The 20,748-nt window shown below is 40.1% G+C and overlaps 2 protein-coding genes across 7 annotated transcripts in view; one reads left to right on the plus strand and one right to left on the minus strand.

The window, feature by feature from the left end:
- Positions 1 to 15,499, plus strand: part of TPK1 (thiamin pyrophosphokinase 1) — a 301,853-nt gene extending 286,354 nt beyond the window's left edge. For all 5 annotated transcript variants that reach the window (XM_083859788.1, XM_083859787.1, XM_083859785.1 and 2 more), the window contains one exon: positions 15,107 to 15,499. In XM_083859788.1, coding sequence (XP_083715914.1) covers positions 15,107 to 15,225 — 119 coding nt within the window. In that variant the 3' untranslated portion in view covers positions 15,226 to 15,499. The remainder of the gene's footprint in view (positions 1 to 15,106) is intronic.
- A 1,216-nt stretch (positions 15,500 to 16,715) lies between these two features.
- On the minus strand, positions 16,716 to 19,656 carry SEC61G (SEC61 translocon subunit gamma; the record flags this gene model as incomplete). Of its 2 annotated transcripts, XR_014589921.1 has the most annotated exons (4): positions 16,716 to 16,821; positions 17,617 to 17,719; positions 18,684 to 18,783; positions 19,557 to 19,656. XR_014589921.1 is itself a non-coding variant. In XM_083859826.1 (2 exons), 2 exons carry the CDS (start codon positions 18,799 to 18,801, stop codon positions 17,613 to 17,615), a joined length of 225 nt encoding a protein of 74 aa, XP_083715952.1. The 2 variants fall into 2 exon arrangements, 1 of the variants encoding a protein (XP_083715952.1); XM_083859826.1 differs by lacking the exons at positions 16,716 to 16,821; positions 19,557 to 19,656 and having other exon boundaries at positions 17,613 to 17,719; positions 18,684 to 18,801.
- Positions 19,657 to 20,748: the final 1,092 nt, after the last annotated feature.

The raw sequence follows: 20,748 nt of genomic DNA on the forward strand, positions 1-20,748 counted from the left end.
ACAAAGTTGCAACAAAAATGAAAGACTCCTCAAGACTGAGTAGTTTTTGAACACTAGATCTTTCCTAGCCAAAGGTGTTTTGATTTTGGAGTTCTGTGTGCATGCCAAAATTAAAGACACTGCAGGGTCCATATGTTATTGGGAGAGGTTGCAAGTTTCTCTTTTTTCCATTGTTTTATATGGTCAGAAGTTTTAAAGGAAGTTCTTTGGACTTCAATTCAGTACAGCACAGGCTGGATACTGAGGTTTCTACAATAACGGTGTGTCGCAGACTTAGGTTAAGCAGATGATTTAGTTCCTCTCTGAATTGTAGCCTGCAGAAATGAACAGTGAAATAGACTGAGTAGATAAGGTCCAAATTACCCTAAAGATGTGTCCATGTGTCTTGCAGTTGCAGTTGTCCCTGAACATGGTTGTGGATGTACTCAACTGGCCTGAAGATTTGTACTATTTGAATCCCATATCCCTAAGGAATGATAGAGAGACCTACCAGGTGTTTTCAAAGCAGGAAATTTATTCAAAGTTTGACCTGTCATGACCCATCTTGACTTGCAGATCTTTTGCAGAGATGACCCTGGATTACAGAGGTTTGAGTTCTAGGATTTTCAGAGAGATAGATGCTGAAATTAGTCCCCTTAGCAGTTAAGAGGTTTTGAGGAGATGTTTTGCCATTTCAGTGCATTATGATTGTATGCAGAATTTGTTAAAATACTGATATCAATGCTACATCAAAGTGAGTGTGCTGTGGCATGTGGTCTCATTAGTAACTGTAGAAGCTTGAGATTTAAACAAAAAAAACCCTTAAACCATTTGGTTTTGTTTTGGAAGAAAAGGTTTCTGTATTGACAGACAGACAACTACTGTGCATGTAATTTCCTAACCTTATCTCCTATGACTCTGTTGTACTGAGCTGCTTGCTTATATGCAGCAGGAGGAAAATACACCATAACCTGTTTACTAATGATGGGAGTTCCCTTAGGCTGAATGGAAGCATGGCATATTCTTATGAGACACTTGTAAACTTTGCAAATAGCAGCAGCAATGAGTAGTGATTTCTAGCATGCCTTCTGGAGCTCTGGAAAAGGCTCTTTGTACTCATAACTAAGAATAAGATCCAGTTGGGATTTGTTCAAATAAGTCCTTTCCTCTTTGATATATACTGCTATCTCTAGTTTTGCCACAAGCATCTTCAGATTGTTATAATTTCTGCCCCTCCCTTTTTCTTTACCCCCAAGATTTCAGCTTTCCATGCCAGTGGTCCAGAGCCTAACAGTCTGCTGAGGATAAACTAAGATATAAACTAAGATGGGATGTCTCTTGGGCATGTACCATCTCCTAAAGCAAAAAAGTGAGGACTGCACACTTTGAATCCATTTTTTCTAGTGGAAGGAAGTTTCTCTGTGTTTTAACTTTTATTTCAATACAAGAAAACAACACTGATGGAATCAATTACAGCCTTTTCTTCTGTTTTCAGACCCAAACTCAAAAAGCACTAAAGCATCAGTGCACTTTTGCCTGGTACATTGCAATGTAATTGCATCATTCACTAAAAATTACAACTGACTCCACAGTGTAAGGCAGAAGGAAAAGAGAAGCTGGCAGGCAAGTTCTGACTCACCTTAAATGTATGAGGAGCACAGTGTATCAGGGGAAGTGCAGATAGGACTAGGCCCTGGGGTTTATATTCACATTACATGGCCTGTTCACAACTGTGAAGGGGGAGTACACTGTCAACCTCCTATACTAATTAATTATTTTCTGTTTGGGCAAGATTAAGTTTTGAAGAAAAACATCCAGTAATCACTGGGATACTATTTATATCTTCATAAACTTGTGTCAACTTAACTGATATTTTATAATAATGATTATTATTATAAAACCCAGAAACTCTTATCTCCCCCACTGTACACATCCTGTGGTAATGAGGAATTCTTCTTTTTTGCCTTCTCCTTTCTGCTTCTTCACACAATGCCCAACTTAACTCAATTTTCCTCTCCTCTTCTCCTCTAGCTGTCAATCATTGTCACATTACTTTGCATCATATGCATCAAGAAGAACAGCTTTTTCCATCAAGTAAGCCAATTCTAAAGCTGCCTTCCCAGAGGCTACACAGATTGTGGAAGCTGGAGGAGCTCAGGAAAGAGTAAACCGGACAATAACAAAGGCTCCCAGAGCTGCCTCTGCCTGCCAATCTCTCATGCAAGCCTTTGCACAGTGCTCTATATAGGCCATGCCTCCAGGGCCAGAGTGGTGTGTGAGCTCGGCCAGCAGAGCTCCTGTCCACGCCATTAATCACAGTAGGGAGAGGGGAAATGGCTCATTACACTGCATCAATGATGTTGTCCATTCTGTGTTCTACAAATTACAGTGTTGCGTTCAGCATCCCCTGACTTCTGAAGTCCATGATTCAAGAGCGGGAACAAAACTTCTTAACAGGAGTGTTTACCTGTGAGGAACAGAGGTTAGGCAGCAAGCTGCACTTAGTGTGTTTAGACAGCTACAGCAAGGCAAGCTTTCCAAAGCTTTTTTTTTTTTCTACTGTTAAGTTTTTGGTAGTCTTCCTTCCCTCTCCCAAAATGATAGATTCGAGGGACTTTTCTGTTCTGAAGCATTGTTTTCAAACCTCTCAGTCCATTTCCAGTATAGTTTTTGTGTGAGACTTGTGTAAGGCATCCTTCATGGCTGACTGACCTCAGGTATAATTGAGTAAGAGCTTCCTGCAGTATTCTGGTCTTCCTTGAAGGTGCTGTGCTTTGCTGGAGAATGCTATGGCTATTTATGGATACCCTTTCAGAGCAGCAGAGATTTATTTCCCTGGCTGCCAATGATATTAGAAGTTGTATAACTACGTTTTTGCTCACAGCTTTTAAACATGATACTTTATTGGTCTATTTTATGCTTAAGTACCTATAAATGAGCCCTTCAAAATCTGTACCTCCAGGTTCCTGTCTTGCCTGTGACATGACAAAACCTCTTGCCATGTCCTGACCTCAATGCTGCATGCCTCATCAATATCTGTTCTGTACAGAACTGTCCAGTTCTTCCTGGAAATGTTGGTGTTTAACTTGGTGTTTTCTAAACCCACTCTCCAGTAAGCTCTAAGCTCTTATCAGATATTCTTCATGATTTTGGGCTTGGTGGTGAAGTGTTTCCCTTGGTCTCATGAAGGCTGCCTTGTAGTGGACACATGTGATATTATTTAGATGGTCTTGAAACAAGCCTGCCTGTTTCTAGAAGAGCAGTGGTGCCTATTCTGGAACAGACACAGTTTTTGATAGGTGTCCATGCCTTAAATTACAAAGTAGATGTTATCAGTTCAGAGATCACCAAGTTTTCATGTTGGGTTCAAAGCTTTCATGAGACATCTCTGGGTTCTGAGGGTTATCTCAGGGTTACACCAACTTCTTCCTTGTCCCTGGATGTCTTGTAGTGAAATGTAACAATATCCTTCTAAAATTGTGATAAAAAGAAGATGTGCCTATATTCACATCTTCCAAGAGGTGGAATAGAGCTGTCGGTCTCACTTGCTTTGAGACTTCTTGAAACTTACTAAGTGTTTACTCTGGTTGAAATATCTGAGGATTAATCTTCAGATACGTCACTGTGTTCTTAAGTAGTCCTGTTTACTTTGTAATCCCACAGACATCAGAGATGGAGAGTGGGTTTTGAGTGTTGTAGAATGTTTAGAACAGTACAGCAAAGAAATGCTATTTTTTCTATCCTTTTCAATACTTTTAAGGAATATGTCAGTTTTAGAGGAATTTAAGCTGCTGGCATAGTTTCTAGAACTAACAGAAGTTTGTAATAGCAATTTAAAGTTTGCTTTTCCTCTGAGATAATTTTGCTTTCAGCAAAATTTTCCATATTTGCAAATTTAAAAAGTATTTCACATCTAGTGATTTTAAACAATCAGTGAAATAGTTTATGTCAATGAAATTCTGCTAGGTATCATATTTTTTGTGAAAGGACAACAAAATAAAAAAATTAAAAAAAAAAAAAAATTGACTACAACAAATGGCCAGGACGGGAAGAGACCTTAAAGTTCATCTAGTTTCAACTCCCACTAGACCAGGTTGCTCAAAACCCCATCCAACCTGAATTTGAACATTTCCAAAGATGGGGCATCCACAACTTCTCTAGGCAATCTGTTCCAGTGTCTCACCATTTCAATTTTGAGTTCAAAATATAATTCAGAAAGAAAGCTTTCTTAGCTGTTGATAGGAATGTTTCTCCTACAGTACCCCCCAGACACCAATAATTAGTGAGGAATTACAAATGTTTGAAGATGACAGTGATTTCAGGTAAGATCAGGAACATTCTAGGCTAAAGACAGATCTACCTTATGGAAGCTCCATGAGCCTAAAAAAATAGGCTGTTTGAGGACGTATTTCCTTTCTTGGCAATTGCAGCCATCGTGTTCTTTTAACACCAAGTGCTGTTGGCAGCAGACAAGCTGTAGTGTAGTTGGTGTAGTCTTTTATTTTACATGTGACTGTTAGATTTGTAGTTCCTTTTCCTTCCCACTTCTTGCAGTGTGTTAGGGTGGTTTATTGGGAAGTTAAAAGCCAATGTCAAGTCCTCTGTACAGTAAAACTGAGAGCTTGCTGACATGCATCACTGTGCCATGGCATGACTGTTGCAATCCATCTTGACCAGTGTGTTTGAAAGTTGAGCTACATATAATCAATTGCACTCTTAAAACTTTAATGTCTCTGACTGCACCATGTAGCACTACATTAATTTAGTGGTGCATTCGGCCTCTGCATTTTAGGTCCAAGGGCTTACACCACCTGGCCTGGGCAGTGCCTGACACGGCACTGTGTGATTAATGCAGAAGCCTTTCCTTCCTCCCAGCCTAGGCAGAAGGCTTGCTGCAGCCCTGCTGAGGCACTCCTCCATAGAGAAAAAGAAGCCAAAGAAAAAGATCCTCCAAGCCACTGAATCCTTGCAGGGGGCCTAGAAGTGCATGGCATGTTTCTGAATGTCAGGGATGAGTAGCTGAGGCAGTTTGCAGAGGGGAGAAGAGGGTGGCAGGCAGGGCTAAAAAGGCTTTTCAGGTCAGGAGGAGGAAGCACACCAATATGAAGAGCACTACTCATATTGGAAATCATTACTGGAAATCAATCAGATTTTTTAGAGAGTGCACAGCCAGCTAACAGATTCTCAGAAGCGAGTTTTCCACTTGAATGAAGTTTTTGACGGTCAATGAGACTTAGGACTTGCCTCTAATGACAAATCCCTTTTTTCATTTTCGGACAAACATATAGGAGCTGTTTGTATTCAGCAGCATTGATATCAAATCTTAACCTTGCATTTCCAAAAAAACTACTGTAAAAGCAAACAGCCAGGAACATTAAATGAGCCATATGCAATGACTTACTGCTTCATGTACATGGCAGATACCCCTCCCATGGCCTTCCTGAAGCACAGAGCTCTAATGCTGGGTGAAGTGGAAGAAGTGGGTAATACTAGTTGAAATAGGCGGTGCTGTGTCCTAAGTTACATTTTTGTTGGATTTTTTTTTTTTTCTGGAAAGCTGACTTTAAATCTTAGAAAGAAGGGAGATTGAGAGATGCAATGGGCAGCACCGTTTCAAAAGCAATCCTTTATTTTCTGGAGGACATGGAGAGCCATCTAGTCCAATTGAGTGCTTCTGAACTATAAGCAGTGTAGCTTGCAGTCTCCTGTTGAATCTCATGGTTTGTCTCAAGGGTTGCAACACATAAATCATGCTGGACTCCATTTATGAGCAAGTTTGGAGGAGCCACAGTTTCATGAATGTCAACAAATGTTGTAAGTTCAAGATGCAAATTTGAAGATCAATGGAATAGAATTAATAAGCAGCAGTAATAGCTTTGTAATTGAAATTGTATAGACATTAGAGGTACATCGGGTGTTAGTAATCATATTAATTATTTGTTAACAGAAAGACAAAGTAATAAAATTAAAAGTCAAAAAGCTTAGTTGTTCACATGCAGATCTAGGGGGATATTTTGTAACAGAAATAATTGCTTTCACTTCATCCTCAGGGTGATGCTATCTGTGTCTAATTGTTTTTTCTCAAGAAAGCAGAGCAATCTAAAATTCTAAGTAATGCACAGCAATAGTAGGGGTGAAAATAACCACATTTTAGAAACCTCATAGAGCACCCCACCCCAACACTGAAAGGAAGCAGTGCTGCTAGAAAGGGTAAAGATAAATGGAATTTCTTTTCTATCTGAAGTATAATAGTCTTTATTAGTTAGTTATGTGTGCCTAGAATAGATCAGCCATCAGGGAGAGAAAGTAGATGAACATGTACCTTGTGAGCTGTCAGGAGCAGATCAGTGTGGGGTTTTTTAAATAATAATTACCCCCTTCCAGAGAAATGTTTTAGACAAAAGCACAGCTGCTTTATTAATGGTGCCTTTTGTACATGAGGATGATGATTCCAGTTTGTTCTCTTCATTTTTTGTGTAAATGTAATACCATATTTACATAAAACTGTGTTAGGAAATGCTGCCATTCACTACTAAAGCTTGCATAATAAAATTGTTTGTCAGGGATTTAATGTGATTGAAGTTTGTTATTTGTGCTAGCAGCTCAGAGGGGCTGCAGCTTGCTTTCAAGCCTGGCAATGCCCTTGCCCTGAGCAGGCCATAATGCAAACAGCTGCCCTGGGATTCAGTGTGGCAGGGCACGTGTCTTTTTCTGCACCTTGACCATTGCTCAGAGGCAAAGGCAGCTTTTTGCTTCCCTGTGGTCAGAGGAGCTCTTTGAGCACCAGATCCACCATTCTGGCACAGTTCAATAGTCTCTCTGGTCTGGCAGCTTGACTGAGGTCTTGGAGAAAGTAACTCTTGGTGGTCAAGAGAGTGTGGGGCTCCTGGGGGCCACCCAGGAGTCTGAATGGAGCAGATGTGAACTAGGTCAGTTCTGAGGGGCTGGACTTGGCAGAGGAAGGGTTTAAATATGCAGTATGTTGGATCTCTCTGTGGTGGGTTGACCCTGGCTGGATGCCAGGTGCCCACTAAAGCCTCTCTATTACTCCCATCCAAAACTGGACAGGAGAGAGAAAATATAGTGAAAGGTTCATCAGATGAGGTAAGGACCAGCAGAGAACACTCACTGATTACCACCATGGGCAAAACAGACTGAACTTGGAGATATTAATTTAGTTTAGTACTAAAAGAATCAGAGCAGGATATTGAGAAATAAAAGGTCTCTGCAGGGGCACAGCTGCCTCACCATGGTCTGCACCACGGCCTGCAGGGGAATCTCAGCTACAGTACCTGAAGTACCTCCTCCCTCTCTTTCTCCTTCACTGACCTTGGTATCTTTGACATTGCTCCTCTCACACATTCTCATTCCTCTGTGACTGCAATTATATTTGTGCAATAATTTTTTTTTACCTGTCTTAAATCTGTTGTTACAGAGGTGTTACCATAATTTCTGGTTGGCTCAGCCTTGGCCAGCAGTGGATCTGTTCTGGAGCTGGCTGGTGTTGGCCCTGTCAGACATGGAGGAAGCTTCCAGCAGCTTCTCACAGAGAAGTCACTCCTCTAGGCCCCCCACCAAAACCTGGCCATCCCAACCCATACAGTCTCCCAGAGTTCAGAAGATCTACTTTGATCTTTGCCATTGTAATTTTGCACGTTGGAGTTAAGGACTTTACAGACTTTACAGAGCTTTGTCAAATCATATTTCATTTGATTTTGGCACTGATGCCCAGAGATGAAGCAATGTGTGCAGCAGAACAGGACTCTGGATATGGTGCTGAGCTAGTGCTGGCAGGAGCAATAAGAAGACAGCCTGCTTAAATTTGTTTTTCAGGGCTGGCTAGGAATTGGCTTTAGATCAACTTCCTTAGGAAAATCATATCCCCATCACAGAAAGCAGAGAAGTGCTAAATTCTTGGGAGATTTGCTGTTGGGGACTCTTCCTACGTACTGGTAGGCGATATAAGCAGTTGGCCAAGACTGTTGTGAAATATTTATGACATTGCTGCTCTTCTCCTCCATGGAAGGATTGAATGAGATCCCCATTTCACCCAACACGTGTAGTTATTTACTGAGCAAATATCCATATACCAGTATTTCACTTACAGGCCCAGTTTGATTGATATAGAAATAATCATTGTGTCTGCACATTTTTTGCAAATGATAGGAACAACGGTATGCATACAGAAGCTGAAAATCTTGTAATATGAATGTGTTTTAAAATTCTCTTTTACTGCTTCTTCTTGCAAATATAGTAATCTAAATGTGACAGGATTTATCAGGAGTCCAAAGAATAGAAGAGAAAAATAATTAACATTGTGTTCTGGTTAACTAAGATCACACTTTAAAACCTGTTGAAGGATATATAGGGGTTTGTGAGATGTTTTTTTTAATTTTTATATGAAGTGCTGGGAAATTACTGTAGCTAGAGGTGAATTGTTGATCTTGGTCAGTCCTGGGTCTGGTTGTGTTGAAACACTTTCTTGGTGCTATGTTGTTCAAAGCCTGAGTACATGAATGTAGTCACATAGCCCTGAGATTTAGGTGAGGAAAAGATTCCCTCTCCTTCCTCTTCCCATCTCTCTTCCCTGTCTCCAACAGCTCAGCCATGAGGAATGTAGGGGGAATGTCACTTCTTTCTGCAGCACTGTCTGTGGTCAATTGCTAGGATCATTTGGATACCTTTCTCTAACAAATTCAGTAGATTTCACTGCTACATGCATCATATCAACTTGACAGTGTAGCAGCTTTCAAAATAGCAAGTATTTTTAGGTTCTTTGCTGTCATGTCAAACCAGAGCTTCAGACCTAAATGCTGTGACAGAACACCATTGTTTTTAGCTAATCTCAGGTTTCAGTGTTGCACCAGATTGCCATCCTCAGCTTTGTGTGACTAAGTAATGCTTCTAAAGATGACAGCGAAATAGGATGATGTGTGCTATGAGGTGTCTTATGGACAAGTTAGCAGTAAGACAATTCATTAGCTGATGCATCTCAGTATTACTCTTGCCCTTTTTCTCATGGGAATAGTGTTCTTTATCTCACAACATGAAGTAGAGACAGACCAAAATAGCAACAACTTATTTTGTCTAGTTTATATGCAAAACCTCTACAGCAGTGGCTGTCAAACTGAAGCTACATTTCTGCAGCTGTTTCTTTAGTGCTCTAACACTATTATTAATAGTACCTGTCACCTGTACAGCATCTCAGAGTTGTAAGTAGTTTGAGAAACATTATACAAACTTAGTGGAAGGCATCAAAAATTAAGTAAACATCCTACTTCTTACTGGCTAAATTCAATTCTTAAAATTACTTCGTAGCCTGGCTTTGCCTTTAGGTTAGTGAAACAGTCTTTCAGACAGCTATTTCCTTGGCTTACTTTATATTTATGTTTTTGCTAGATCACCCCTGTTACAACTTTATCCCATTTAGACCAGAAAGGCATTACTGAAAACAGTATGTAGAGTTTCCTTGTCTAACTCTCCAGGCCCCTTTAATTAAGTTAAGACGCTAAAGTGATTTTGAACAAACACAGAAGTACATCTTGTTGGTACTGCTAAAATGCTGCTAATAGCTCTAGGAACTATTGTTCTGTACAGTTAATGATTCTTGTTGATCTTGGTGAAGCAGTAGTATCTTAGTAGACCTTAGTGTAGAAAGCAGTCTTTCCTAGCATCATTTTTATCAGTTTATCATTTTAAATTGCCACCAAGCAGGTGACGTGACAGGAAGACTTGGAGCTGTTCTTACAGCACCACCATTACAAAGCTGGAAAAAAAAATAAGTGTGCTGGAAATAAATTTGAAAACTTCTGACATTCATTTGCATTTCTGAAGGCTCTCTCAACATGGGTGGTTTCTATCCAGGGTAGAACACACAGTTCTGTTAGTATATATTTTTCTCTTTTTAAATGAAATTGTGAAGCTTTGACAGCCTTTAAGCTTTTGTTGTAACCTCTTAAATTCCCCCCAGTGTGAGGCCAGGCAGGCTGTGCTGCAGAGCCCTGGCCAAGAGTCTTTGTCAGTGCCTGAACTGGTGAAAAAGCCACCTGGCCCCCCTTCCTCCCATATCCTCTCATTGCTTTTGTAAGTCTGCTTGTATGAATGCATTGAGATTATAAAACCATTGTTCTGTGCCACAGAAACAGGTACCCAAAGTTACAACACTCATAAAAAATGCCCAGTGCAATTTCTGCTTATTCAAAACTCCCCTTGGCCCTGAGGGAATCTGACTACCAGGCTAGTCAGCCACTCCCAGCAGACTCAGCAAGCCTTTATGGTACTTCTGTTGTATCAGTATTGAAAATAGTTCATGTTTTATTGTAAATTACTGTTATTTGCAACTTCCAGTTTTGCAGTTCCCACTGCACAGAGTTCAAGCACCCAATTTTTCCTTTGTATCTGTCAGTGTAAATCAAGATTAACTCCAGTGAAGTCAGCCTAACCACAAGTGTAAACCTAGGAGGAATGAAAGGAAAATCAGTCTACAAACTACTTGGGATTTTTATTTTTAAATAGCAAAATTAATGCTGCTGTTCTGCAGACACAGAGTGACCTGCAAAGTACTAGCTCATGCATTACTAATGTATCTCCATTTAAATGCAGATTTTTGCTCCTAACACAGAACTTCAGGGAAATCCTCTCCAGATAAACTGTAATAGGATACCAAATGGTGATTCAATATTTCACTTTAGCTTGTGTTTCAGCTTATTGATCTTAATTTTCTATCATTTTGATCCAGCATTTGCCTAGGGGGAAGAGGATTACATTCACTATAATATGGCTTTTAATTAATTATTTTAATATTCCCCACATCCATGCCAGAAGTGGCAATCTGGTTGTATTCCTTTCCTTGTTTCTGTTTTCAGTGGTGGAAACCAGCAATGTGTGACTTTACATATTTCAGGAAGTATTTGAGACACAGTTGAGAAAAGGAAGCATAGCATAAGTATCACAGTGTCTATGTGAGACATGCTTAACATAATAGTTATGATACATGATAGTATTTTGTCCTTAGTCATTTGTGGTAACAGTAGTGAGACCCTGACACAATTTGGTTTTGCCATATATGACAAGTTTAGGATGAAGTTTTTCTCTGTACATGCCTCCCTTAAGCACTAAGTGCAGCTTATAAGATGTATATGAAACCTTGATTGATATATATATATTTAGATAGATGAGCTCTATTCTCTGGACTGAACTTATAAGTGTCCTAAATAGTACAATGGAACATAGAAATTATGTTTATAAGTCTGCTAGATCATGAATACAATCATTAAGAGGAATTACCTGATGATGAGAGTGTTTTTGCAGCGCTTAACATGATGACCTCCAATCTAGTTATAACTAGGCCACACTATTTCTCAGTTTCCAGGCTGAAAGCCAGCAGCACAAGGATTGAAGCAAGGCTTATGTACCAGCCACTCAAAAATAACTAATTTTCAGTACCATACACTCAAAAATAACTCCCTATTGTGGCAGAAGTATAAATAGGATGAGATTTTAAAATAAATTTTTTGGTTTGGGTTTTTTGGTTATTTATGTAACCTAATTATCTATAGGGTGCATTCTGTTAACATTTCCAAATGTTGTTCTTGCATCCATAAGATTTATGAATTTTCAAAATTTTACCTCCGAGATTAACATTTTTCATATGGCATCCTGGGATTTGTTTGGGGTTTTTTTTAATTATCAGAGTAAGAGCAATAAAGTAGTGGAAATTGACAGTCTTGTGGTTACTGAGATCTCTTCTGTCATGTAATTTGGTCAGCAGAACAGATGTCTAAAAAGTAATGACTTTTGTGATTGTGCTCCCTTGGGAAGCTCACATGCCCTTAGTTTCCTTCTCTTAAACTATGTCCAACATTCTCAAACTGTGGCAGATTGAAACACCATGTTTTGAAACAGAACAAAACTGCTAGAGAAACATTCCTCCACTACCCCATCAAAGTCAGTCCTCTCCAAGGCTATGTTGAGGTCTGAATTAGAGGTATGCTGCAATCCATTAGATAGAAATTTGTTACTGATAAGAACATAAGGCACACCATAAAAAACTGTCTCATACTAGATTGTGTTGGGTGGGGAGTTTGGAGGGGGCGGGGGGGAGAGCTATTGGTGGGGTTTTTTTCTCCCCCTCCAAAAAATGGCAAGAACAGCATTTGCCTTTGGTAGTGAAGTCCTTGCTGACTTGATAGATGGAGAGTAATGAAAAGAAAGTATAGCTACAATGGAGGAGCTGGGTATTTTTCTCATCAACAATCTATTATCAGTGAACACAGTTTGGTTGGAACCAAAGCACTGAACAAAACTTCTGATGCTGGAGGGTATTTCAGTTAATCACTTATGGGTTTATCCAAATCAACTCTCTAAACTTCTCAGAAAAAAACAAGAGGCTACTATTGGTCAAAAAGAAAGCTTTCAATTATCCCAAATAAGATTTCTTTTAATTATAAAATTATAGAATTTCCAGGTGGTTTTGAGATTTGGATTTTTTTTAATCATGGTGTGGAATCCTTTATTAAAATTTGATTTGGTACCCAACTATAGCAAAACTATAATTACTAAATAGTAGAAAATAAAAAGGTGTTTTTCTTTGGAATGTGTGTCTTGAAAAGTAATCTCAGTAGTGAAAATGTGTGTTGCGTAATAGATTGGGTTTTTTCCCCAAGACATAAACTCTTGCTAGGACTTAAAAAATAAGACTGAAATTCATTTTTAAAAAAGAGAATGGATCAGATGTGAGCTGATAAAACTTACCACTTCTTTGACCTTGTAAACTTCCATCAGAATGCATGACACAGCAGGAAGTTTGCCTAGCAGCAGTAGGTTTGCATATCCTCTTATTTCCTTTACCAGCTCAAACCTAGGTTTTCTCATTAATTACTGTTCATTTATTGAATGGAAAACATGCATTTTTAATTATGTTAGTTGAAATGTTGGCTGGTTGTGAAATCAAGTGCTTGGAATTGGTCCATTTGGGGCACGTGAATCAGCAGTACTGTTTCATAGTTTTTGCATTTTTTCATTTCAGCATTTCACAGCTGTGATCCTTGCCCAGCAGAAAACCTGATAAAGATTAAAGGCTCCATCTAGTGGGCAAGAATTTTCTATTGAAAGCAGAAAAAAAGGCTCTCATTTTCACTTGATTTTATGCACTAAGAAATACTGCTTTAGATTTTGTTTCATTAAGCTGCCATGTTGTTGTTAATTCTTGCCTTCTGCAGAGCCATTATTTTATATGCAAAGCTGTGAAACATTAAGTATTATTCTGAGGCTTGAGCAAGAAGCAATAAATGATACTAAATGAGTGGGTTTATACAGCAGTTCATCAACAAAGTTCTTCCTCCCCACCTCCTTCAAGTTTCAATATATAGTAACCAAAATAAGGTAATTTGTGTGTCAGCAAATGTTTTAAAGTATTTCTTTCCCACTTAAAACTGACTGGAAACATTCATAACTTGACCACAGCACTTAACACAGTATTTTCAGGGTATTTTACTCCAGGAACTCTACCCATGTGTTACCTCAGCATTAAGTGACTTGTTTACCTGCAAAAGGTGAAATCAGTGTTTTCTGGCAAGACACAGACCCTGTGGCTTCTGCTGTGTCTTCCAAAGGCAAACATGAAAGTTTATTCATCCTGGCATTTGTCTAGGAGCCTGCCTGGTACTGTTGTGTGTCCAAAAGCATCCTGACAGAATCTAGCTCCTTAATTTTAGGTACACAACTGATCTAGTACAGTAGTACTGGGTTTTTTTTGTTTTTGCTGGATTTCTGCACTGCATTGCAGTTATGCTCCCAGCTCCTGAACTTCAGATGGCAAGACTCTTCCCTTTGCAGTAGTGAAATTTGAGTGTTACTCTCTCATTCCAAATTCAGCTAGCAGCTGAAAACCTCCTCTTCAGTTCACTTCAAGCTAATAAGCAAAGGAGCAGGAATAAGTAGCAGCAAGCACAGATTTGGCAGAAGAGACACTGAGCTACATGTCCTGGCTTTTGTCCGAATGTCCTTCCTTTTAAAGCCACACATTGGCAAGATCAGTTCCTCCTGTGCAGCTTCCAGCAGGGCTAGACAGTGTAACATGCATTCTAGTAATGCACTACACTCAAGTTTACTATAGCCAGTGTTCATATCTAGCACTGGAAAATGCATCGCCTGTGCAAATCACAAAATAGTTTACTAAGTTTTGCACTCCTTTTGACCACAAGATCTTCCTTTGCAGTGAGTCACTTAATCACAAATCCAGAGGATTTTTACTTTGGTATCAATTCGTGATTTGGCAATTCTGATAGGTCACACACACTTGCTGATCTTTCAGAACAATCCTCCCCAGCTGCAGCTCTCACTGTATCTTTCATGGATGTGGTTTTTTGAGATGCCAGTGAGTAAGAGCTGTCATTTGGCTTGTTTTACAGGCTAAAGGAAAGGATAGTATTGAAGTCCTTACTCTGAACCTTTATCTGAGCAGGGACTGCCACAGAACTGAGTAGTTCTAGAGTGCCTTTGTGGAAGTTGGTATGTTTGCAACATGCAAATGATGCTATCTCAAAAAGGGAAGAAACGAAAGGTAGAACTTAAACTATTTGCTATTTGTTAGAGTAATGCCACCTGGTATCTAGTGTACACACAAACACCTACCTCACATGAAATAGAAGATGCAAGTCCCTTAATTCAAAGCTGTTAAATAATATCACTTTTAACTGCTGGCCTTTGTTCTAGAACTGTTCAGGTTTTAAAAGATTATAGGCTTGTTGCTGAGCTAAAGCAAATCCCAAGTTTAGAACTACATAAAAATCCTCTTTGTTTTACTTTAAATACCTTTTCTAGCACTAGTACTTGAACTGATCCTAATGAAATACAAATTTCCAGATGTGAAACTCTGAGGATTATCCAACAAACTGCTTTTGTAATAATCTGCTGTGAACTCAAACTGTTAATTTGAGGATTAATTTATTGCCTCTCCAGGTCATTGAAAAGTCTCATACAAGCCTTCTAACTAGATAATGTTTATCTGAGTTAGATTTATTGAGTTACTTTTTTGTTCTTTGTGGGAGCAGTGGTCTTTCAAAACAAATGCACTGATGCCCTTTTATTGTAGAGAACCATTAAGTCTTTTTCTTGCTTTTCACAGCTAACCAGGTGCTGAAGTTTGGAACACTCGTCAGTACTTCCAACACATATGACAACTCTGGGATTGTGACCATCGAAACAGACAAACCTTTGCTGTGGACAATGGCTATCAAGAGATAAGATCAGCTACAGCTGCCTTTTGTGATCTGACACGACTCAAATTATTACAAAATTGCACTGAATTAAGACAGTAAAGCTGTTGCAAGATATAAGCAGGCACTGATTTTCTGTATTCAATGAAAAACAAGTCTGAAATAAAAGTCACTTGAGACTGAATCAAAATTACTTGCAGTAATAGAGTACCTCATTCTGGTAAATCACATTTCTTAATCAGAAGATGTATGAGCAATCACTCAATACAACCACAAACCAAAATAAATGTAAAGAAACTGCTGCTGCTTCTCTAGTTAGTTAAGTTACTTTTACAAAGTATTTTATTCCAATACTAAACTATTTTTCCCCTCCTACCAAAAGGAAATACAGTACCCAGTTGCATATAGTATAACTGTATTACAAGGTGATAGCACTAAGATTAACTAATCTCATTTTTCTGTCCTGGTTTGTAACATATGTAGGTGCTGATGAAGATTTCTCAAGAATAATAATTGAACTTTTCTGCTTAGGAAGCAAATTAGTGTACTGAAGAAGCTTCAGTTTTGCTGTAATACCAGCATCAGATCTCCCAGTATTAAGTGCTTTTAAAGTCTGTAATAGAACAGAACATTGTACCTTCTGCAAATACCAAATCCTTACAGTGATTTTTGAAGTGAATTAAATGTCTTAATCTCAATCTGAGGAGGAAGAGCATTGCATCTACCAGAGTTTTTGCAGGCTTAGTTCTTAAAATCAAAACATGCAATTATTTAAAATAATGGAAAGCTCCAGGTCAACATGCAGGAGCCTTTACAATTCTATGTACAGAACAGGATCCAAAATGGGGTTTTATCCTATCCAACAGTGTAAGCAAATTGTGGATGTGCTGAAGGCCTGCTTAGTGTCTCTGACAACTAAATTATCCTCAAATGGTACATCTCAGTAATCAATTATGTTTGGGTTTTTTAATTATGCCATCAGAATAAGGCCTGGCAATGCAATTTCTTTGTTTGACAAGAGTGGTTTTTTTTTTCCTGTCAAGTGTATACTATAACCTAGCTTGACTTCCAAATGCAGAAAGGAATCAGTGATAATTATGGTGATTCCAAAAATTAGTGACAGGAATTCCCCTACACTTTTACAACACCACTTGAAAGGATACAGAAATGCTATTTTCTTCCAGTTGCTTTTGCTGGAACAATGCTGTTCCAAAGCTTAATTTACTGCTTTATAAACAGCTCCTGAAGAGAGATCATACAGCTGTCCCCCTTGGAAGCTTTCAGTATTTGACTGGAGAAAACCTTAGGCAACCTCACTAGAAAGCAACACTGACCCAGCTTCAAGCAGGACATTGGACTAGAGATCTTCCTTCCCACCTAAATGATTCTACTACAGTTTATAGGAGTAGCAGAAAAACTCACAAAAAGAAAAACACACAACTACTATCCAAAAAGAAAAGCACCTGTAGACAGGTAAGATCAGATACACTTTAAAAAAGAAATAAGATGACAAGAATGTTTGAAAACCCAAACCGAGCTTGTTTAATATCAAACAAATTAAAGCTGTGAAATCATTGCAGAAGGTGTCACAACTGTCTTCTTCACCATGAATATTCAGCCACCTCTGTTGAGAAAACAAAGTAATCAGTTTCAACTAATGAAGTGTGATCAAGTGATCCCACCTGAAGTCTTACTTATCCTCCCACCACTGCCTTGTTAGGACAACCATTACAGCTTATCTCATTTCATTTTCAAACACTCCTTGCCTAGATGACCACTCTTACAGGTATAAGGAAGTGGACACAGAATGGTCTTTAACCTCTTCCAGTGCTGCAGAGGGGATCACATCAGCTCTGGAGAATATGAAGAGTTTTAACTGGTACTGTTAATATGCCAGTACCATGGTGCCAGACAACTTGAAGTTCAAATTTTTCATGATGTAACATTCATTCCAAAAGGGATTTTACAGGATGCAGTTACACATAAAACAATGTTTCAAACATATCTAGCTCCCAGTAAATGAAACAAGACCAAGTTTGTTCTGTGCCCTGTCATCCTACTCCATATCCACTCAGTTTTCTTTACCTTACCATCCATCCATTTACTTTGAATACTTCAAATAAGGTAAATGTTCTATGGTCAAACATATACTGAGGAACTGGAAATCAAAATATCTGATACTCAGTTTTGAAGCAGAATACTCAGAAAAAGCCTTAAGAACTATGGATCTAATACTTTGCAGCATGCTGAATTAACATAAGGTTCATTAACACTGTTCATAAAGTCCTTTGAATCAAGTAATACTTGTCAAATTACACTAACATGTGAAATGCACAGACACTAAAACAACATGGGTCTTGCAGGGCTCACTAATGTCCTCTGTAAAGATTTAGTGAAATTGAGGGCCTTATTCACTTACACAATTATATTGTTGATTGGGATGTGGATCAATTTGACAAAGAAACCAATAAATCCCATTATCGCAAAGCCTATTGCTGTTGCCATGGCAATCTTCTGGAACTCTGCAAAAAGCAACAGAAAAAATTTGTCAGGAAGTCTCATGGGTGGCATACAAATGTGCACTGCAGTGACCAAAGGAGAGATCTCTCTTTACAGAACTATATTAACATTGGAAACACTTCAAAATCTGCACAGATGCTCAGAAACAAATCCACTTTTTCAGAAGACAGATGAGATTTTCAGAGAGAAGATGCAGATTTCCACAAAGAATGGCCGATCACAATCGTTTTTAAATAAGCAGAATCAAAAATACCCACAAAGACAAATCATGGAACATTTATCCCATTATGTTTCCTTTACATCCGTACAAGCCCTGAAATTAATCTCTAATACAGCATCAAAAATGGAAAATCTGTATTTATCTCTGTCACAGGAGGACAGCACCATAAGACCCCGCAAAAATCGAGTACTTGGGATATTTTCAAATACATTAGGACAGCAACCACGAAGTTGACTAAGAAGGTCAGCAGCCCCTCAGAAACCTGACAAGGAATGAAGTTCCTTAGGGATCTCAACAGCAAACTTAAGTCACAGACCTGTCCACCTGAGCACGCGAATAAAGCACTGTAACTTTCAGTAAGGAGGACCAGTTGCATTCTGGTTTTAGTTACAGCTTCTCTCCGGGGCATCTCTAGTCCAAAACCTCCTCTTCCATACTCCCAGCAACAAACTTGTCACTGCTCCCAATCAGGCAATGACTGACAACTGTGGAGGACTGAATTTCAGCTACTTAACCCCTCTCCAAAGGTGAATCTTAGTACCACTCACATGTACCAGAAAACAACATGCTCTAGTTTATTACAGCCAGAACCTTAAACATGTTGACATTCAGACAACTAAAGCTGAAGTTTAAATCTCACATTGGCAGATGAGAAACATCCACAGCAAATGAATCAATAATGGAAAGACATGTGCTAAGACACAAGATGAAATAAGGATTGTGTTCTGGTTTATTGTGTGGTTTACCTTTCCTGTCAGGCTTGGTGCATCTCTTAACAAGTCGTATGGAATCTTTTACAAACTGCCGGCTGGGTTCCACAAATTGCATTACCTGATCCATGACTGCCTGCAAAGACAGACACATTCACTATTGATGGCTCCACATAGATACTGAAAACAGAATTTTTTAATTACAGAAGTAGCAGTTACCTACAAAACTTGTTAAAGGCTTAAGATAACCTAAAGTGTCATATTCCAAGCTAAGATAGTTGCACTCTGTAGGAAATTAAGAGGTTGTTTCAGTAAATAAACATGAGGACCTATTTCTGTGTGCAAAAGAAAAAGATTTGGAAAATTGTGCCTTTCAGCCCAGAAGCAGAAAACGGCTCCATCACAGTCTGGCTTTCAGCTCATGTCCTACGCCGTGTTTCCGAGAACACACCCAAGGCGTCTCAATACACAAAAGCCGCCGGCCTGAGGATTCCCCACGCCGGGGGTCGGTGAGCTCGGAGACAACGCTGTGACCAAGCCTTATTCCACAGCAGCGTGTGCCGGCACTGCCACCGCCCGCAGGACACCCACCGGAGGGATCTGCTCCCTGTAATCCATATAATCCATACGGAGCCCTGGCAGGAGGCTCCCGGCACGATGCCGGCCCCAGCGACTCCCTTTCCCCGGCTCCGGCCGAGGGCCCTGCCTGCCGCAGTCCCCGCAATGCCCAGCCCTGGCCCATCTCAATCCCCTCTGCCCGGCCTCCATCCCTTATCCTGCCTCCCGGGGCACAGCCGGGGCCCCCCATCCCTTATCCCTGATCCCGGGGCACACCCGGGGCCCCCCATCCCTTATCCCAGATCCTTTATCCCAGATCCCTGATCCCGGGGCACAGCCGGGCCCCCTCACCGCCGGCCGAGGGACACGTCGCACAGAGCGGCGGAGGCGGGACGTCACGGCGGCGGGCGGGGCGGCCTTTGGGGGGGAAAGGAAGCTTTTTTTGAGGGCGGGCTTTCACTTGGATTTTCTTTTTTTCCCTTTCCGGTTTCCGGGGCCCGTGGCTCCTCCCGGCTCGGCGGCGGGGCCGGGTGTTGGCTCTGAGGGCTCGGGCTGCGCCTTTGCCCCTGGAGCCCCGGGAGCCCAGAGCGTCCCGGCGGGAAATAAAGGGAAGGTGCCACTATTCTCCCAAGCAAACAGGAACAAGGATGAGAGGACGTAGTCTCAAGCTACGCCAGGAGAGGTTTAGGTTGGACATTAGGAGGAATTTCCTCATGGAAAGGATGATTAAATATTGGAATGGGCTGCCCAGGGAGCTGGAGGAGTCACTGTCCCTAGAGGTGCCTAAGGAAAGACTGGACGTGGCGCTCAGTGCTGTGGAACAGTTGTCAAGGTGGTGTTGGGGCATAGGTTGGACTCAGTGGTCTCAGAGGTCTTTTCCTACCTAATTGATTCCCTGAATATGCCTGCAATAAATGCTGTTCAGTGAAGGAATGACAAAAAACAAAAACACAAAAGGAGAAAAGAAAAAAGAAAAAAAAAAAAAACCACCAGAAGCCCAGCATAAAACTTGTTCAGGTTGCGATCGCCCATGAGGCAGAGACCTGTTATTGGTTTTCAGGAATGCTGGAGCCATTGCAAACTAAGGGAGTTCATCACCTTTGGAAACAGGGGATTTTCCTTGTGCAGAGAAGTCTGCAGTGCTCAAAGGTGGGAAAGCTCTGTACATTTCAGCACCACAGGTGTAGCCTAGGACTACACTGTGCCTTGTATGGGGGGTAAGAGGCTGTCACTGCCTAAAGGGAACACTTCCCTGCTGCTTCATCTTGTAAAAGATTCCTTGATAAAGGAAGAACAAAGACAAAATAGATTTACGTTTTTTATCCTTACTTTGCTTTTGATGTTACTGATTTTGCTCTAGAGCTCTGTTCCTAGTTAACTCCACCTTTGAGTTTATATTAAGTATCCAAAGCTTATTAATTATTCATCAGACTGTGGGGCCTCTGCAGCCAGTTCAACGAACGCTTTGCTGATCTCAACTCCCTGTTGCATCTAAGTGTGCACAAAATACTTTCTGGGCTTAAATTTTTGCTGACAGCCTTCA

The sequence above is a fragment of the Zosterops lateralis genome (genome assembly GCF_965231275.1).
Source record: "Zosterops lateralis genome assembly, chromosome: 1".
NCBI lineage: Eukaryota > Metazoa > Chordata > Aves > Passeriformes > Zosteropidae > Zosterops > Zosterops lateralis.